This window comes from Felis catus, chromosome B4 (genome assembly GCF_018350175.1).
Source record: "Felis catus isolate Fca126 chromosome B4, F.catus_Fca126_mat1.0, whole genome shotgun sequence".
Lineage (NCBI taxonomy): Eukaryota > Metazoa > Chordata > Mammalia > Carnivora > Felidae > Felis > Felis catus.
This window is the reverse complement of record NC_058374.1, coordinates 77,645,567-77,663,397: the sequence shown is the minus strand read 5'-3', so window position 1 is coordinate 77,663,397 and position 17,831 is coordinate 77,645,567. Positions and strand designations below refer to the sequence as shown.

Below are 17,831 nucleotides of genomic sequence, written 5' to 3'. Positions count from 1 at the left end.
GAGGGTCAGAGAGAGAGGGAGAAAGAGAGAGAATCCCAAGCAGGCTCCGCACTGTCAGTGTGGAGCCCAACTTATGGCCGGTTCCATCTCAGGAACCATGAGATCATGACCTGAGCTGAAACCAAGAGTCAGATATTTAACCAGCTGAGCCACCCAGGCGCCCCTTAACTTACATGTTTTTTAACATTCAGTATTTCAACTTTCTTGGGGGCAATTTAAAAACAGATTTGGGCTATCTAAATTGTTCTTTAAAAAATTAACTGTTCTTCCAGAGTTCTTGTGAATGCTAAGAGAACACATGAGATAATGTTAATTAGATGTTCAGAATTGATTATGGCTAGTATGTGTTTGGGGAGATACCCAAATTAAGGAGTCAGGAAACTCCTGACAAGGCAGCTTCTGATTTTTGCATTCAAGTGAAATTCCCAATTCATAATTTCAGAGCATGGCTGTTTGGGCACTAAGACAAAGTAGTAATAAGTTAAGCTTAAGATAGTATATTATATGCCTGCCAGCTGGACAGCTGCAGATCTCTGATTATCCATTACAGAAGTTTTGTCAGACAGAGTTCATCTACACATTCTGAAAGTATTTGTTTGGAAGCTGAGTGAATCCATAGGACTTTTGCATTAAAAAATAAATGGTACAAGTACATGACAAAATGATTTTTTTTTAAGTGCAAAATGGTATATGGTGTATATTCAGTGAGAGGTCTTCCTTTCACCTGACCTTGTTTGTACTTCCCTACTCCTTCATCTTGGGGACAGCATTATTAGTTTTTGGTATGTCCTTGAGAGATAGTCCATACATGTACGTATGTATATTATCATCCCTCCTCTTTTTTTCTTCTTGCCATATAAATGATTCCATACTCTCTATAAATTGAAAATATATCTTGAAAAATATATCTCTTGAAAATATATCTTGGAGATTGTCTCCTATCAGTACAGTTAGATATGCTCTATTATAATAGCTGCATGGCATTCTATCCTGTGAATGTACATAGTCTATTTAGCCAGTCTTTGACTGATATCAAGGTTGTTTTTAGTCTATTGATACTACAACAGCGTTACAGGAAATTTCCTTGCACATACTTCCTTGTATGAGTGTTTCTTTAGGATACATTCTTAGAAACATAATTGCTGGGTCAAAGGGTGCTTTTAACATTTGAGACAGAAAATGTAATTTTATTAGCCTTTTTATCTTGTAAAACATTTGTTTGAAAGTAATCTCTGTGGGGCTTGATCTCACGTGGGGCTTGAACTCATGACCCCAATGTGGCGCTTGAACTCATGACCCCGAGATCAAGAGTCACATGGCTCTATTGCTCTACCGACTGAGCCAGCCGGGCACCCCACTTGTAAACATTCTTACAGCTTTTTTTGTCTTGGAAGAGAGAGAGAGTGGGTACACACAAGTTGGAGAGGGGTAGAGGGAGAGAGAGAATCCCAAGCAGGCTCCATGCTCAGTGAGGAGCCTGACATGGGGCTTTATCTCACGACCCCAGGATTATGACCTGAGCCGAAATCAAGAGTTGGACCCTCAACCCACTGAGCCATCCAGGCACCTCATTCTTACAACTTTTGATAAGGAATGGGATAAAACAGTTTATAGTACATGTATCCAGGAGTGCCATTTTTCTGTTGTTGCTGTTTGACAGGAGGAAACTTACTGGCTTTGGAAGAAGGTGACGCTTTATGGTTGAGGGTGAGCTAGAATATTATCAAATGTATATTAATCATAATTACTAAGTATTGCTGGATTGATTCTGGTTGCTTATATTTCAACTTGATCTTTTTATTAATGTAGTTAAATGACTGAAATGATCTGGTGGCATAGTCCTAGGGAGGAAAACTGTGTTAATATTAACTCAGTGCTTCCATATGAGTCTTAAATTTTCATGGAGATTTAAATACCAAGCATAACTGACCTTCTCTATTCCCTGCTCTTGTTATGTTCTGTAGACACTGGAAACAGTGGAACTTCTAGTTTGTTAACTGAAAGTTTTGATGAGAAAGATGGAATCTATAATCGCTTTTCCTTTCTTAAAATAATACATTCCTGAGATTTCAGAGAGAAGGTCAGACTTCTTGTATCTTATTGGCTCTGTATGTAATTAGTATAGGAATAGTCCCTTAGAATACAAATAACAATTGTAAAAAATTTTATCATGAAATATTTCTGTCTAAAATTATTTATCACCTTTGTAGACTGTAGGCTTGGGGAAAAACACAGTACTATCTGAATTGTTTGTTCTCAGAATTTGAAAGCTTATTTTGGGGAGAAAATCTCACCAGATGCATTAAACAATTCTGTGCCTTAAAGAGGCTCTCAGTCATCACTATAAAAGTAATCTAATTTAGTCAGTTCTTGGTGAGTGGGGCCACATTGGAAGAAAGTTGAGTTATTCTCGATAATAACATAATACATAATAAAATATTAATAACATAATTTTAAGTAATAATAATGTTCTCAGAGTTGATCAAAGTATAAAGAAGGGCTCTTTACCTCACACCAAGTGGCCCAAAACCTTTTCCCGTAAGAGCCATAGTCCCAAAGCTGATTTGCAGTGCCTGATTTATGATGGGTTAGGATAACCTGATAACCTAGCTTCTTAGAATTCTATGTAAAATAAAAAGGCTCTGAATGGGGCCAAAGGGCTGTGCTGTGATTGGAATCCAAGTGGCTACTGCTACTCTGAGTGGTCAGCTATGTAAATCTCATTTAGATGAGGTGCTAAAGAGGGTTTGAATATCATCAGTATTACTGGCATCTGTTGGCTGGTTTTTCGACATCTGGTGTCTTAAAACCTGATAGGAGGGACATGGCTAGTTGTCCATTGCAACAAAATACTTGATATTGGTGATTATAGAGGTAAAAGGTTATGTTTTCCAAATTAGTAAGTGGTAGTATGTTTTACATCGGGAAGATAGATGAAACCTAAAACCCTTCAGGTCTGAATTCTGTAATTCTTTAAAATAGGTACAGAATATGTTGGTAGATAGATTATGTAAAAAAGAAAGTAGAGGAATGTTCAGATAGGAACAAGGGACAAGAGAGATGAAGACTTTATACAGTAAAAGGTATCTAAGGAGAGGCTTTATAACTTTTTAGGAGGATAGTTTTTATTGGGATTTAAGTGGGGGTTAGGGTTAACAATAAATATTGCCTTAGGGCGCCTGGGTGGCTCAGTTGGTTGAGTGGCCGACTTTGGCTCAGGTCGTGATCTCGCGGTTTGTGAGTTCGAGCCCCGTGTCGGTCTCTGTGCTGACCGCTCGGAGCCTGGAGCCTGCTTCGGATTCTGTATCTCTATCTCTCTCTCTCTCTCTCTCTCTCTCTCTCTCTCTCTCTCTGCCCCTCCCCTGCTCATGCTCTCTCTCTGTCTCAGAAATAAACATTAAAAATTTTTTTTTAAAAAACAATAAATATTGCCTTGTCTTTCTCCTTCTAAATTTGAAATCAACTGAGAAATAAATTCCTTAATCAGCAGATCAAAATGTTAAAAAATCATCCTGATTGGTGGGGTTGACTGGAGAATACTCCATAGATCTGTGGCTAGATGAGCTTACTACCATCTTCCCCTCTCCCCAGTTAAATTTAACCCAACAGGATGCTGGACCTCTGGGACAACCACTCATCCCGCTGTCCCCTGACCCCCACCTGGGCCTTGCAGGCCAGAGAGAAGTTCTGGCATCCTGCAGACTGTGCCTACTCCTCCTGGTACCTCATCTTTCCCTGAGAGCCCAAGAAGGGAAGGCCATGGTGATTAGTTTCTGCTCCCGGTTGTTGAAGGGTTAGGGAATGAGAAATGTCGTAGGAGAAGTCTCTCTCTCCTCAGGGAAATATGAGCCTGGGGAATAATGGCCCTCCTTTTCTCCCCCCTTCTCAGAAAATTGAAGCATGAGCTTAAATTGTTTCCTAGATCAAAAAGGGTTACAGATCTTTGTCCTTTGGGGCGCCTGGGTGGCTCAGTTGGTTAAACGTCCGACTTCAGCTCAGGTCATGAGCTCATCGTCCATGAGTTCGAGCCCCACGTCGGGCTCTGTGCTGACAGCTCCGAGCCTGGAACCTGTTTCAGATTCTGTGTCTCCCTCTCTCTCTGACCCTCCCCCGTTCATTCTCTGTCTCTTTCTGTCTCAAAAATAAATAAACATTAAAAAAAATTAAAATAAAAAACTTGTAAAAGGCAGGGGGACCAATCTGGTTTTAAATATTTGAGTTAATCTGGAAGCAAAGGGCAGAAACTGGGGAATCGCCTAGCAGCCTCTCTGTGGATGCTTATTAAAAAGTATTTGCCTACTTCCCTGAAACACCTTTTGCTTCAGTTTGGCTTAGAAGTCTTATTAGCAAGACTTTTATATTTTTATTAAATATCTCAATCATACTCTGAAAACTAATTATTTTCTAGGTTATCTAATTCAGTAGAAGGATTAATTCTTTTCATATAATACGGGATCAGTTGTACAGAGTAACAAAATGCTGGTTCTAAACTTTTAGTTTGTTCTTGCTGATTCCTCTCTTCCTTTTCTCCATTTCAGAATCCTATTCTAAGAACTTGGACACTCAGTCATCCACCATGGTATTGGGTCCTGAACAGAAGATGCCAGATGGTAATTTACAGCTTTGTGTTATTGTCTGATTTTTATTTGGAACTAAGTTTATTTTTTTTATTTTAATTTTTTTAATGCTTATTTTTGAAAGAGAGAGAGAGAGACAAAGCATGAATGGGAGAGGGGCAGAAAGAGAGGGAGACACACAATCTGAAGCAGGCTCCAGGCTCTGAGCTGTCAGCACAGAGCCCGATGAGGGACTCGAACCCACGAACCATGAGATCATGACCTGAGCTGAAGTCAGACGCTTAACCAATTGAGCCACCCAGGCGCCCTGGAATTAGGTTTAAATCAGTAACAGAAATTGACCATATTTTCCTTCTTGTCATCTGTGGTAACAAAAACTGTCCTTAACTCCGCTTCCCTAGCCAACAGTATCATCACAGAGACCTGCTCCAATCAGGTCCGATCCAGTCACCATCTGCTAATTTAGGCTGTAAATGAAAATTGGTTTATAACTAGAGAGATCTGTCTCCTGTCTTATTTCCAATTCTGAGATGAGCCAAGATTAGCTACAAGTCTGGTTTCTATAGCAGTAATGCTTGCAAGGGCAGTATTAATCACAGACCTGGCATAAAATTCTTTAGAATGCTTTGGCTTTTCACAGTACTGCAGATACTTAACGTGAGGAGCAATAAAATACCGAGCAAGCACCTTAAACTGTATATTCCATTAGAGCTTCTTGAGTGCCCTAATCCTTCCGAATTCTAAATGTCCCCTTTAGAATTTTCATTCCTTTTCTTTAAATATCTTCATTAATTCAGGGCCACTTCACCTCAGTGGGTCAGCTCCTTATAGAAAGAGAGCTTTTGTTTTTCTAATTGGAGGTTGCAAGGATTTCTTGGAAACCCTAACATTAGAGAGCTCTGTGGTTCAAAATAGCCATTTGATGGCTACCAAACTAGGCTTTGTGTCCTTCTGGCAGATTAGCCCTTTTCTTCCAGACCCTCCCCTTCCCAGCACTTAAGATTAACTGCGAAATGCAGGACTCAGGGAAACACTGATTACCAGTCTAAGATGAGACCTCCCATCACAAGGGTGCCCACACCCCGTGACCCAAAGCTCTTCACTGCAGACCGTCGTCGGGAGGCAAAGGGTTCCTGCTTGGTGGCTTTCCTGCAGGTTCAGATTTTAGCTTGAACTGTGGCAGGATTTTTCAACTTCCACATTTATTGAGAAGCCTGACAGAGGTATAATGTCCAAGGATGATTCTTTGAGTAAGTCCTACCAAATGATGGGTTGGAGACGGAACTAGACAGACTTAGTTCCTTTCTTCTAAAAGTTAAGATTCTAGGTTTTACCAGCCTGGGAATGTTATATTTTGAGCCCTAGACATCCGTGTTTTTAGAAGAAAATGAAGTGGTTCTAAAAATTGCTACCTGGGAATATAGAAGTGTGAAAGTGGGAAAACCATTGCAAGATGAGCGTTAAAACTGATCTAGAGCTGAGTGACTGGGGAAGAGGGGTGAGAGGGAGCTTTGTTACCATAAGCTTTTTTTATTTCCTGAATTTCCATCCCTGTGAATATATCGCCTATTAAAGAATTCATTTATTTTGGGCGCCTGGGTGGCTCAGTAGTTAAGCATTTGACTCTTGACTTTGACTCAGGTCATGATCTCACGGTTTGTGAGTTTGAGCCCTGCATTGGGCTCTGTGCTGCCAGCATGGAGCCTGCTTGAGGTTCTCTCTCTCACTCTCTTTCTCTTTCTCTGCCCCTCCCCCACTGGTGCTCTCTTTCTCAAAATAAATAAACTTTTAAGAAAGGAATTAGTTTATTAAAAATATAAATAAAATATTAGAAATAAATTGAGTAGAGTCAGCTTGGTCTTGTGCATTTAGGTATTAAAAGATTTAATTTAAAAGTTACTAAGGATGAGTTGTCAGTGTATTTTGCTCATTTTCATTTCTTCTCAAATTTGTTAATTTAGATGATGCTTCTGGAGACCATGGGGACCCTGCCAGTCTTGGTACCCTCAACCCTGCCTATAGTAACTCATCTCTTTCCCAGTCCACTGGGCACTCACAGGAGCCCTTCACCACCTACTTTGACGAGAAGATTGCCATTCCTGAAGAGGAGGTTAGTGACAAATCTTTGGAGGAAAACTTTATTTAGAGAAAACTTAGGAGTGAAAAGTCTGCTGGATAACTCAAGATTAATGGCCTCACATCTAATTTTGGCAAGCAGTCTCTGAAGACAGCTTTTGTAATCAGAATAAGTAGAAACTGTTTGGGAAAATGAGGGCCTTGAAAAACAGTTGCCACATTGACCTAGTGAATATTTTTTGATCTAGAAGTATGAATTTCATATTCTTTTTTTTTACAGTGTCCCATTTGGGTAGTGATTGGGCATAGGGGTACTGATAGGTTTTAGACTGAGAGGCTGATTGATGGAAAGAACAGGTAAAGAAAGGGCTCCTATTTGGACAGAGAAGAGGTAGCTTATTGATAAGAAGTGGGTAACATGGAAGTTGAACTTGGATGCACGCAGTGTCCAACATCCTAAGTCTTTCGATCTTATGAAGCTCATATTGTTGTTTTATATGTAACAAAATAACAGATAAATTAGATCAGTAATTTGGAGGTGGTAATTCGTTTGATGTCTTCCTCTCTCGTATAGTATTCTTGTTTTAGCTTTCGTAAACTCTGGGCTTTCACGGGACCGGGCTTTCTTATGAGTATTGCCTACTTGGATCCAGGAAACATCGAGTCTGATTTGCAGTCTGGAGCGGTGGCTGGATTTAAGGTGAATATCTGGTCTTACCCCTGTCCCTTTTAAACACTCAGTACACCCTCACATCCTTTCCCCCTACAATGCCTGTCGGATGTCAGCCTCGGGAGTTACATGCAAATACTTCATTGGCAGTAATGCTTAGGTGAAAAGTACTTTCCACCATCTGCTTTTTTTTTTTTTTTTTAATGTTTATTTGTTTTTGAGAAAATGTGAGTGGGTGAGGGGCAGAGAGAGAGGGACAAAGGATCTGAAGCATACTCCTCACTGAACAGCAGTGAGCTCAATGTGGGGCTTAAACTCAAGAACTGTGAGATCATGACCTGAGCTGAAGTTGGATGCTCAACTGATTGAGTCACCCTTCTGTTTTTTTTTTTTAATTTATTAAAAAAAATTTTTTTAATGTTTATTTATTTTTGAGAGAGAGAGAGAGAGAGAGCGCCAGCGGAGGAGGGCGGAGAGAGAGGGAGACACAGAATCCAAAGCAGGCTCCAAGCTCTGAGCTGTCTGCAACGAGCCCCATGTGGGGCTGAAACTCACGAACCTTGAGATCATGTACTGTGCCAGAGTCGGATGCTTAACTGACCGAGCCACCCAGGTGCCCCTTAATTTATTTTGGACACATATTTGGTTTTAAATTTTTGTTTTGTTTTATCTACTCCACATAGTTTCCTTGAACAAAGGAGAAACTGTAGGTGGGAGAAACTAAGACTCAGAAAGGTATGAGGTGACCTAGCAGGTTATGTACAGAACCTGATACAGAACTCAGGTCATTTGATTCTGGATCTGGGCTCTTTCCTGAATGTTGTATTTCTCATTCATGTTGCTAACCAGCCAAACAAAAACACCCCAGTTGTCTAATGAGTGTTATGATGGGATTTTGTTCTTTTCTAGTTGCTCTGGGTTCTTCTGTTGGCCACCATGGTGGGGCTCCTACTCCAGCGCCTTGCAGCTAGACTGGGAGTGGTCACGGGGTTGCATCTTGCTGAAGTGTGTCACCGTCAGTATCCCAGGGTGAGCAATGTAGTGTGCTGTTTGTTACTCATCTCGTAGGAACCTGTGTGTCTGGTGATACGTGCTGGCCTGAGGGCTTGGCGGTCAGGGGCCCTGAGGATGAGTCCCAAGGAATATTATTTAGTTCCTCTTGCTGCCAACCCATATTTCTCTACTCCTTCAGAATTTAACTTGAGATTCGCTTTTTGCCAGAAAGCTTCCTTCGAAAAACTCAGTTTGCATAAATACCTGCCATTCGTTCTGCCTTCTGGCATCTTGCAGTGCCCAGCCCATGGAGGGGTGGGAGTGCTCTAAGCACTTTGAGTCATACATCTTTATTACTATCATACATATTTTCTTTTTTGATTGACTTTGTCATCAGTTTGAAAAATAAGGTTTTTCATTTTACTATATGTGGCAGGATCTTTGGATTTGTTAATAATTATTTTTCAATTTACCATGCCCCTGGAGGTTATACTGTCTTCTGCAGCTTTTTTCTGGACATTTTGGCCCTTTCTCACTGCTATCTAAGGCAGGAATGGACTCTGTGTCTGGAAGATAGTTTTAACCTAGGTTCATCTTTAGATAAGATACTGATCTGCCTCTGGTTTGTCCTAAATGTTTAATCTCCTTTCATGGCTGTGAGAAACTATCTGTATCTGCTTTATTTCCCCATATATGCTTCTCAAAAAAGCCATGGTAATTTATAATTTCTTGTAGCTTCTTTTTCTTCATGTATCTTAACAGTTGTTTTTTGTGACAATTTTTCTGTATAGTCAATACCTGAAGATGTTTGTTTGTTTGTTTTTTTTCTTGACCCCTGCTAGCCAGTATTAACTAAATTTGTCTTTTAGCTGGATTATTTGACCAGATTAGTTTCCTCTTATATGCCACTCAATTCCAATCAGTTCACCCTTAGTCCCTTTACATGTCTGTCCTTTTTCACTTGCTTGTGTATTATTATTACATTAAGGATGACCCCAGCCTTTTCATTTTTGTTTTGTCTCTTTAGCCACGGTCAGAATATTTTCTCTTGTGGTCATTTTCTGTTCTCTCCTGAACAATATTTTGACCATATGAGCATCCTCATCTTTCCCTAAAACTTTTAAGTTTGTTTTTAGGCGGGAAATTAAGTGGAAATTAATGAATGGAAATTCTGTTCCTCTCTTGAGTGGAAGGGAAAGAGAAAAAATTAGGATCAGCCCTTGCCCTGACCTCGGCTCATAGGTTCTACCACGTAGAAACACCCTTGCTTTCTCCAGCGGGGGGCCACAGTGCAGTAGTCCATCCCTAGACTGGAAGCTTATAAAGGACTGTGGATGGGTCAGTGCCAGATGTGAATTCCAAACTCTAAGGAAAGTTCTTAGAAATGATTAATTAGAACCATGTCTTTCTGCTGTTTGGTATTTAGGTCCCACGAATTATCCTATGGCTGATGGTGGAGTTGGCTATCATTGGCTCAGATATGCAAGAAGTTATTGGCTCAGCCATTGCCATCAATCTCCTGTCTGTAGGAAGGTGAGGGGGTTTTCCTCCAGAGAGTCATATTTTGCTAAATTTCAAAACAAATGTAAAAACCACCCAACTCATTTTCAGTTTTCAAGATTCAACTTGAGTATTATTTTTTCTGTGGAGCCTTTCTGGAGCCACCTTCTCTCCCAGCAGCCTGTAGGCTCTATACGTCCCATGTTCTCATGTTGGGTTATACATCCCACTATTGTATAGTATGTGACATTGTGTGTTACAATTATTTATCTGTATATCAGCTTATCCCACTAGACAGTGAGCTCCTAGAGGGGTAAGATCTATACTTTTCAGCTGTGTATCTGAAATGTCTGACTTAGTAGACCATCAGTGTTGGAATGAATGTAATTAATTCAGTTGGTGCTGTGATCCTAAACTACCCAAGGCCTGACCTCCCACCACTGTCGCCTCTCCCCCAAGTCCTTGCTTCTCCAAGTATTGTATATCTGGAGACCTGTTGGAGAGAAAGTGTTTCTCAATGTTTTCTTTCTTTCTTTTAATCTCCATTTCTTACCTCTGACCTAGGGTTCCTCTATGGGGTGGAGTTCTCATCACCATTGCAGATACCTTTGTATTTCTCTTTTTGGACAAGTATGGTAAGGAGAGTGGGAATGGAGGGGTCAAAGAATCTACTTTCCATCATGTAGCTGATGGAGAAGTCTGCCTTCTGTGAGCTCACTGCTGCATTTTCCCTTTTAGGCTTACGGAAGCTAGAAGCATTTTTTGGCTTTCTCATCACTATTATGGCCCTCACATTTGGATATGAGGCAAGTATTATAGGCTATTCGTTAGCTTTTACAACAAAGGAAAGATTTTTTTTGCCTTTTATTTACAATCATATAATGCTATGATGGTTTGGTTGTATCCCATGCATTAACAAAAAGCCAATTCAGTCTAGGCTAGTTTTGAAGGAATAGGATCTGTAGCAAAGGCTAGTCTCCAGGAAGGCCTGCTGGCGCTCCTAGTTCAAAAGTGACTAGATTTTTTAGGACTTCCTTGACTAGACTCTCTGGTTCCAAGTTGGCCATCCCAACAATAGAGCATCCTGGGAGAGGGCTAGGGAGGAAGCAGGGTTATTCCTGGCTGTGAACTTGGAGGGGTTTTACTTATATTGGCTTATACCAACTGCAGCTTGAACTTTCTCTGTATTGCAACAGTTAATGAACTCTAAGGGATATAGCCGACGTTTCCTGCTTTTTGCCCCAACCCAGCTGCTCCTGGGAATCAGTACCATTTTATGCAGTAATAGTACCTTTCTGTGTCCAATTGTTTTTTTAAATATTTATTTATTTTGAGAGAGAGAGAGAAAGCATGCGTGTACACGTGAGCAGGGGAGGGGCAGAAAGAGAGGGAGAGAGAGAATCCCAAGCAGGCTCCACCCACCCTGTCAGCCCAGAGCCCCACTTGGGGCTCGATCTCATGAACCTTAAGATCATCGCCTAAGCCGAAATCAAGAGTTGGATGTTTACCCAACTGAGCCACCTGGGCGCCCCTATGTTCAATTGTTATGAACTGATTTTTGCTTAATGGCCTCACTAAACTTGGAAAAGTGTATCTAATCTGTGAATAGATTATGCAATAGGTTAGTCTAAGGCTTCCAAGAGAAATGCGGAACCAGGAAAAAGTGTGTATGGGAAGTATTCATGAATGAGTCTCAGCATATGTTAGTGGCAAACATAAATGATTTTTAGATAAACATAGGTGAATAGAGGCATGAGTGTGGGTAATCAAGAATTGACTGTATTCTTGGGTCTGTCTCCCAGGAGTGGTTGTGAAGCTGCTATCAGTGAGGCCCTTAGCAGCTGCTGACTGTTTCTTTAGAATATTAATTACATTCTCCACACATCTACTTTGTATATTTAAAATGTGATGTAAAGTGTCTGGGTACCCCAGTCCTGAATTCTCAGACCTCTGGCAGCAAGCCCCTCTTATGCTTCTTGGTTTCCTAATGGTTCTGTGTTCCTCATTATTCCAGGTAGTTGTTGAAGAAAGTATTGTAAGGAACAATGGATGCTGAGTGTTTCCTAGTACTGTGTTACTCCCCCGGTCTCATATCCTAATAGTTGTTATGTTGGCATATAGTATGTTACAGTGAAACCCAGCCAGAGCCAGGTACTCAAGGGCATGTTCCTGCCATCCTGTCCAGGCTGTCACACCCCACAGATCGAGCAGGCTGTGGGCATCGTGGGAGCTGTCATCATGCCACACAATATGTACCTGCATTCTGCCTTAGTCAAGGTGAGCATGGCCCTTATCTCCATGCCCCCCAGGTAGTTGATGGTTCCTTCAGTTGCAAGGGACACACGCATAGTTTAAAACTGTTAGAGCCCTAAAGGAGAGAAGTATTTTTCCACAGTTGGGTGTTTATAAACTCCACACACTCAGACTGTTTTTATCACAAAGGTGACCAGACATAAGTGACCCCACGGAAAAACTGGGACTAAAGTTCTACCTAAAAGGTCCAAAAGTACACCAAGTCTCTTGTGTTTGAATCTCAAAAGTCTGAGTGACCGTGAGGAGATCAGAAGTAAAGTACCCAACAAAGCTTTTCTCAGTCAGTCTTCTACAGTAGTTCGCTGGGCGATTTCAGAGACCTTTATAATTAAGGTTATTAGGACTGAAAATGAGGTTGTTTTTGTATGTCGGTGGTTCTTCTGGCCACAATAACTGAGAGCTCATAGTCATCATTTCCTGTTTGGGGCATGCCCAACGTTGTCAGAGTGTCACGAAGTTCTTACTCACTTCATGAACTAGGATGTTAAAGTGCGTTTTCTCACATTTCATATGGTCAGTTGTTTTGCCCTCTGCATCTTTCCTCTGACTCCAAACTCATGCAATATTATGAGGAGACTTGTTCTAACTAATTAACGACTACTGCTGTCCTCTCTCTAGTCCAGACAGGTAAACCGAGCCAATAAGCAGGAGGTACGAGAAGCTAATAAGTACTTTTTCATTGAATCCTGCATTGCTCTCTTTGTTTCCTTCATCATCAACGTCTTTGTCGTCTCCGTCTTTGCCGAAGCATTTTTTGAAAAAACCAACGACCAGGTGGTGAGTAAGCCAGGGTCGTGAATGGTAGTGAATGTGAGGATAAGTGAAGGAGTGGGGTAGGCAGAATGACAGTGACTTGAAGCTCAGGGGAAACAGATCTCCAACCTCAGGGCTGCCCCCTAATCACTGTACTAGTTAGGGTCTGGAGTCTGGGGGCAGACTAAGCCTAGACCCATTTTTCCCATCTTTTGGCACAGAAGAGAGCTTGCCTCGGATCAAAGATTGCCTCATGTTGCTGTTAGTGGCTTCGTGTCTGTTTGGCTCTTCGTCATCCCCTTTTGTTTCCTGTTTATCAACTGCCAGCCTGCTTGCCAGTCCTGCCATTTGGTGATGAGGACAAGTGGGGAGGAGTCAACAAACAGAAAACAGAAACCGCCTAAGATACACTCTTTGGCATTTTTTTTTTCCCTCACTCTTTTGCATTTTGAATTCTCTGTCGTCTTGATTCCTGATTGCCTGTCTATAGGAATTCGGACTTCTGGCTCTGCTTTGACTCAGGAGTCCTCTCCTGTTTCTTAGGGGCCCTCTCCTCCTGTCATCGCTTAAAGTGAGCCAGCATTCACGTATTACCATGCACACTCTTCACTCGGTAAATATTTTTGATGGCAGGGGGGTGTAGAAAGATTATGGAAGAAGACCACACGTGACATTGGTGCCAGTCTCTCCTCCCTTTACAACGTGTATCCGGTGTCTTACCTCCACCCTAGGTCTCATAGATGACTTGAGTATGACGTGTAGTTTGTGATTTGCTGGAGAGTTCTTCTGATCTGGTCCTTGCCTCAAAAATAAAAGTTGCTCCTAAACTGCTTGCATTCCAGGTTGCAGTCTGTAGAAATGCCAGCAGTCCCCACACTAGCCTCTTTCCTGACGATAACTCGACACTGGCCGTGGACATCTACAAAGGGGTAAACCTATTCAGATCTGTGATCATTGCTCCTGAATCAATATTCTTGGAATAGTATCTGGTCTTTTCTGTGGGTTCACTTCAGAACTGAGTATATCTTCTCTGGAGTGCCATTTATTTCAGAGGTCTAGATGCCAGACAAGCATTTTTGGATTACATGGGAGGGAATAGAGGATAAGCTGAAAGATAAAGATGAACAGTATCAGCCATTCCCAGAGTTATGCTGGTAGTTTATTGTTTTATAGGATTTTTTAAAGTTTCTTTTTAAAGTTTTTTATTTAGAGAGAGAGAGTGCGTGCGAGTGAGCAGGGGAGGGGCAGAGAGAGGGGGGTGGGGACAGAGGCTCTGCACTGATAGTGGCAAGCCTGACACGGGGCTCAAACTCACAAACCGCGAGATCATGAAGCTAAAGTTGGATGCCCAACCGACTGAATCACCCAGGCACCCCTTTTTATAGGATATTTATTGGGGGAGACTGAAGAAAGTGTTTCTGATAAAGTATTCTTTATTGGGACCTCTCAGTCCCTTTTATGTTGGTTACATTACGAACCTCCAAGAGTAGAACACATAGCTTATGTAGCACTTCCCAAATTTATTTGACCTTTTTCTTCACTCCTGTTGCTATCTTCCAGAATAGTGGGTTAAGTAATATCATTTGAGAAATGTGGTATAGACTTTTTTTTTTCACATATTTAAAATCTATGTTGAAGATGAAGCCTTTAAGAACTTGGAGAAGAGGTAGAGGAATGAAGGAATATCCAGGAAAATTTAGGTTGAGGGCCTCTGAAGTGAGGACAGGTCCTGAGTCTAGCTTCTGGGGTAGTTCCCAACACAGCACTTGGTGTAGATTGGTACATAGGAAGGAAGAGGGAGAAATGCTGCAGAGGAATTCTGTTTTGGGTGTTGTCTAAGCAGATCATTGATACAAACATCTTTCTTCCCTGCTTCTCCCAGGGTGTTGTACTGGGATGTTACTTTGGGCCTGCTGCACTCTACATCTGGGCAGTGGGGATCCTGGCTGCAGGGCAGAGCTCTACCATGACAGGAACCTATTCTGGCCAGTTCGTCATGGAGGTATGTGCTGTTGTGACTGGTATACATAAGAGGAAGAAAACATTGTCCTTTTGTTACTTCTTTTTACTCCCATGTTTCTAAGGGCTTCCCAGACCTCTCTGTTTCCTATTCTAGACATTCATCCTGCTGTGTTTTCTTCCAGGGATTCCTGAACCTAAAGTGGTCACGCTTTGCCCGAGTGATTCTGACCCGCTCTATTGCCATCATCCCCACTCTGCTTGTTGCCATCTTCCAGGATGTAGAGCATCTAACAGGGATGAATGACTTCCTGAATGTTCTGCAGAGCTTACAGGTAAGGAAGGAGCTGAGGAAACTCCCATTCCATTTAATCAGGCAGCATTATATATTGCTGTCCCTAGGTACTGAGTGTATAGGGCTGGGTGCTGGGGAAAATTGAGAGGAAGAAAGAGGCAGAGTCTTGGTCTGCAGTAAATGTATGGAATCCCTGGTATCTAAAAACCTTTTAGGGATGCCTGGGTGGTTCATTCAGTTAAGCATCCAACTCTTGACTTGAACTCAGGTCATGATATCACTGTTCATGGATTTGAGCCCCTAGTCAAGCTCTATGCTGATAGCGCAGAGCCTGATTGGTATTCTCTGTCTCCCTCTCCCTCTGCGCCTCCCCCATTTGCTCTCAAAAATAAACAAACAAACAAACAAAAATAAATAAATGCATAAATGAAAGCTTTTAGGGTGCCTGGGTGGTACAGTCAGTGAAGCGTCAGACTCTTGACCTCAGCTCAGGTCACGATCTCACGGTTCATGAGTTTGAGCCCTGCATCTGGCTCTGCACTGACAGTGCAGATCTTGCTTGAGATTCTGTCTCTTCTTCTCTCTGCCCCTCCCCCGTTTATTCTCTCTCTCTCTCTCTCTCTCTCTCTCTCTTTCTCTCTCTCTCTCTCTTTCTCTCTCAAATGAATTTTAAAACATTTTTCTAAATAAAATCTTTTGGACATGGTTTGGTTTTAAAAGCTTGTTGAATGGGAATTACCTGCTATAATTATGTACAGAGTATAAAATTATTGTTTTTTTTTTTTTTTAATTTTTTTTTTCAACGTTTATTTATTTTTGGGACAGAGAGAGACAGAGCATGAACGGGGGAGGGGCAGAGAGAGAGGGAGTCACAGAATCGGAAACAGGCTCCAGGCTCCGAGCCATCAGCCCAGAGCCCGATGCGGGGCTCGAACTCACGGACCGCGAGATCGTGACCTGGCTGAAGTCGGACGCTTAACCGACTGCGCCACCCAGGCGCCCCTCAAATTATTGTTTCTTAATCCAAGCAAACATTAAATAACAAATAACATAGGACATCGTTAGGTCCTATGGAGGTTAAGAAGACAAGGAAGATAACAAATGTTTTTAAGGACTCAAAGGATGATGATCGATGCTAAGTTAATGATGCCTCTATAGATTTCAACGTAATGCATGAGCATGTTGGGATGACAGGAATAATTTCTCATGGGGCAGATGAAGCAGGGTGTGTGTTTCCCTTTTGCTAACAGGGCTGGGTAATATGAGTATCTCCAGTAGTCCTGTCTGATCTTTGTTCTTTCTTTTCCAGCTTCCCTTTGCTCTCATACCCATCCTCACATTTACGAGCTTGCGGCCAGTAATGAGTGACTTTGCCAATGGAATGTGAGTGTACTTCTCTCAGTTCCCCCAAAATACGTGGGGAAATGGTATCTGCATCCAACAGGCCAGTCAGAAAATGAGTCATATAGGGAACCACATGCTTTGAGAGGTGATTCCTAGAGGTGCCCCTCAATCTTTGGCTTAGAAAATGGAGACTCTGAATGTAGTAAAAGAAGGCAAGCAATTTTTCATTTTTGGGGAGAGAAAGATCAGCTCTTAGGGTTTTCTTCTTCAGCTGCAGCCACTGAAGCTGCCTTAATTTCATGTTAAATGATCTTAATGAGAAAGGCATAAACTAATACCTTTTATATGCATCTTTAAAGAGTGTGGGGCATTTGAAATTGTCTGTTGCATCTCTAGGAACTCCGGGCTTGTTGCATTTTTAGGGCTTGTTGCATTTTTAGGGACTTAAATATCAGGGATTATTTGATAGTATTTCCCCCACCTCTTTTTCCCTACTGGTGTCTATTTGGCTCATTTAATTGGGACATAATAAGACAATTTTCAGTTCATTTTGAAATGCCTCTTAACTCCTGTCCTGTCTGCCCCACAAGACCGAGTGTCCTTTTCTGCTTACAGATAGGTTGGACTATTCCACCAATGATTGCTGATTCTTTTACAGAGGCTGGAGGATTGCAGGCGGGATCTTGGTCCTTATCGTCTGTTCCATCAACATGTACTTTGTCATGGTTTATGTCCAGGAACTAGGGCATGTGGCATTGTATGTGGTAGCTGCTGTGGTCAGTGTGGCTTATCTGAGCTTTGTGTTATACTTGGTAAGTCCATTCAGGAGGGAGTAGGGGTATATGTATCAGAGTTGGTAGAGACGGGGCTTACTGATACCAGAATGAAAGGACTGAAAAGAGCACATAGCCTTCTTATCTCCAGGTTACTGGAACAGTTTACATGAAATTGTTAATAACGTCAGCTGTGGTTAAACAATATTTTTAACCATAAAATTTAGACTCGTAAGAGCTGTCCTGTCACTTCTGCTGGTTTCCATTCTTAGTAATTCCTAATAAGAGAGTGTACTGTGTTTGAGGAATTAAAAGAAGAGCAGTATAGAAAGTAGAGGGCAGTACGAGATGGGGTTGGTGAGATGTCAGAGCTTTGGGGCGGGATACACGTGAGTTCACGGCCCTGCTCAGCTCTGCCATTTAATAACTGTCTTGTAAAGAAATAACAGTGATACTCGCTCATTGAATTACTCTAGAGTGATTTAAAAATGATGGTTATGAAATCGTAACTACATAGAAAATGAATATGGAGTAATGTGTTCCGAGATAATCAAGTTCCTTCTCAAAAGTCTAGGGTA

General features: G+C 41.6%; 1 protein-coding gene across 9 annotated transcripts in view; it reads left to right on the top strand.

Annotated features, from left to right (window-relative positions):
- Positions 1–17,831, top strand: part of SLC11A2 (solute carrier family 11 member 2) — a 51,563-nt gene that overhangs the window by 25,684 nt on the left and 8,048 nt on the right. For all 9 annotated transcript variants that reach the window (XM_045061798.1, XM_045061795.1, XM_023257054.2 and 6 more), the window contains 14 exons: positions 4,539–4,610; positions 6,539–6,687; positions 7,228–7,353; positions 8,233–8,352; positions 9,743–9,849; positions 10,381–10,451; positions 10,555–10,622; positions 11,938–12,093; positions 12,748–12,906; positions 13,725–13,811; positions 14,765–14,884; positions 15,027–15,176; positions 16,446–16,519; positions 17,139–17,292. In XM_045061798.1, the coding sequence (XP_044917733.1) occupies positions 4,539–4,610; positions 6,539–6,687; positions 7,228–7,353; positions 8,233–8,352; positions 9,743–9,849; positions 10,381–10,451; positions 10,555–10,622; positions 11,938–12,093; positions 12,748–12,906; positions 13,725–13,811; positions 14,765–14,884; positions 15,027–15,176; positions 16,446–16,519; positions 17,139–17,292 (1,613 nt within the window). The remainder of the gene's footprint in view (positions 1–4,538; positions 4,611–6,538; positions 6,688–7,227; positions 7,354–8,232; positions 8,353–9,742; positions 9,850–10,380; positions 10,452–10,554; positions 10,623–11,937; positions 12,094–12,747; positions 12,907–13,724; positions 13,812–14,764; positions 14,885–15,026; positions 15,177–16,445; positions 16,520–17,138; positions 17,293–17,831) is intronic.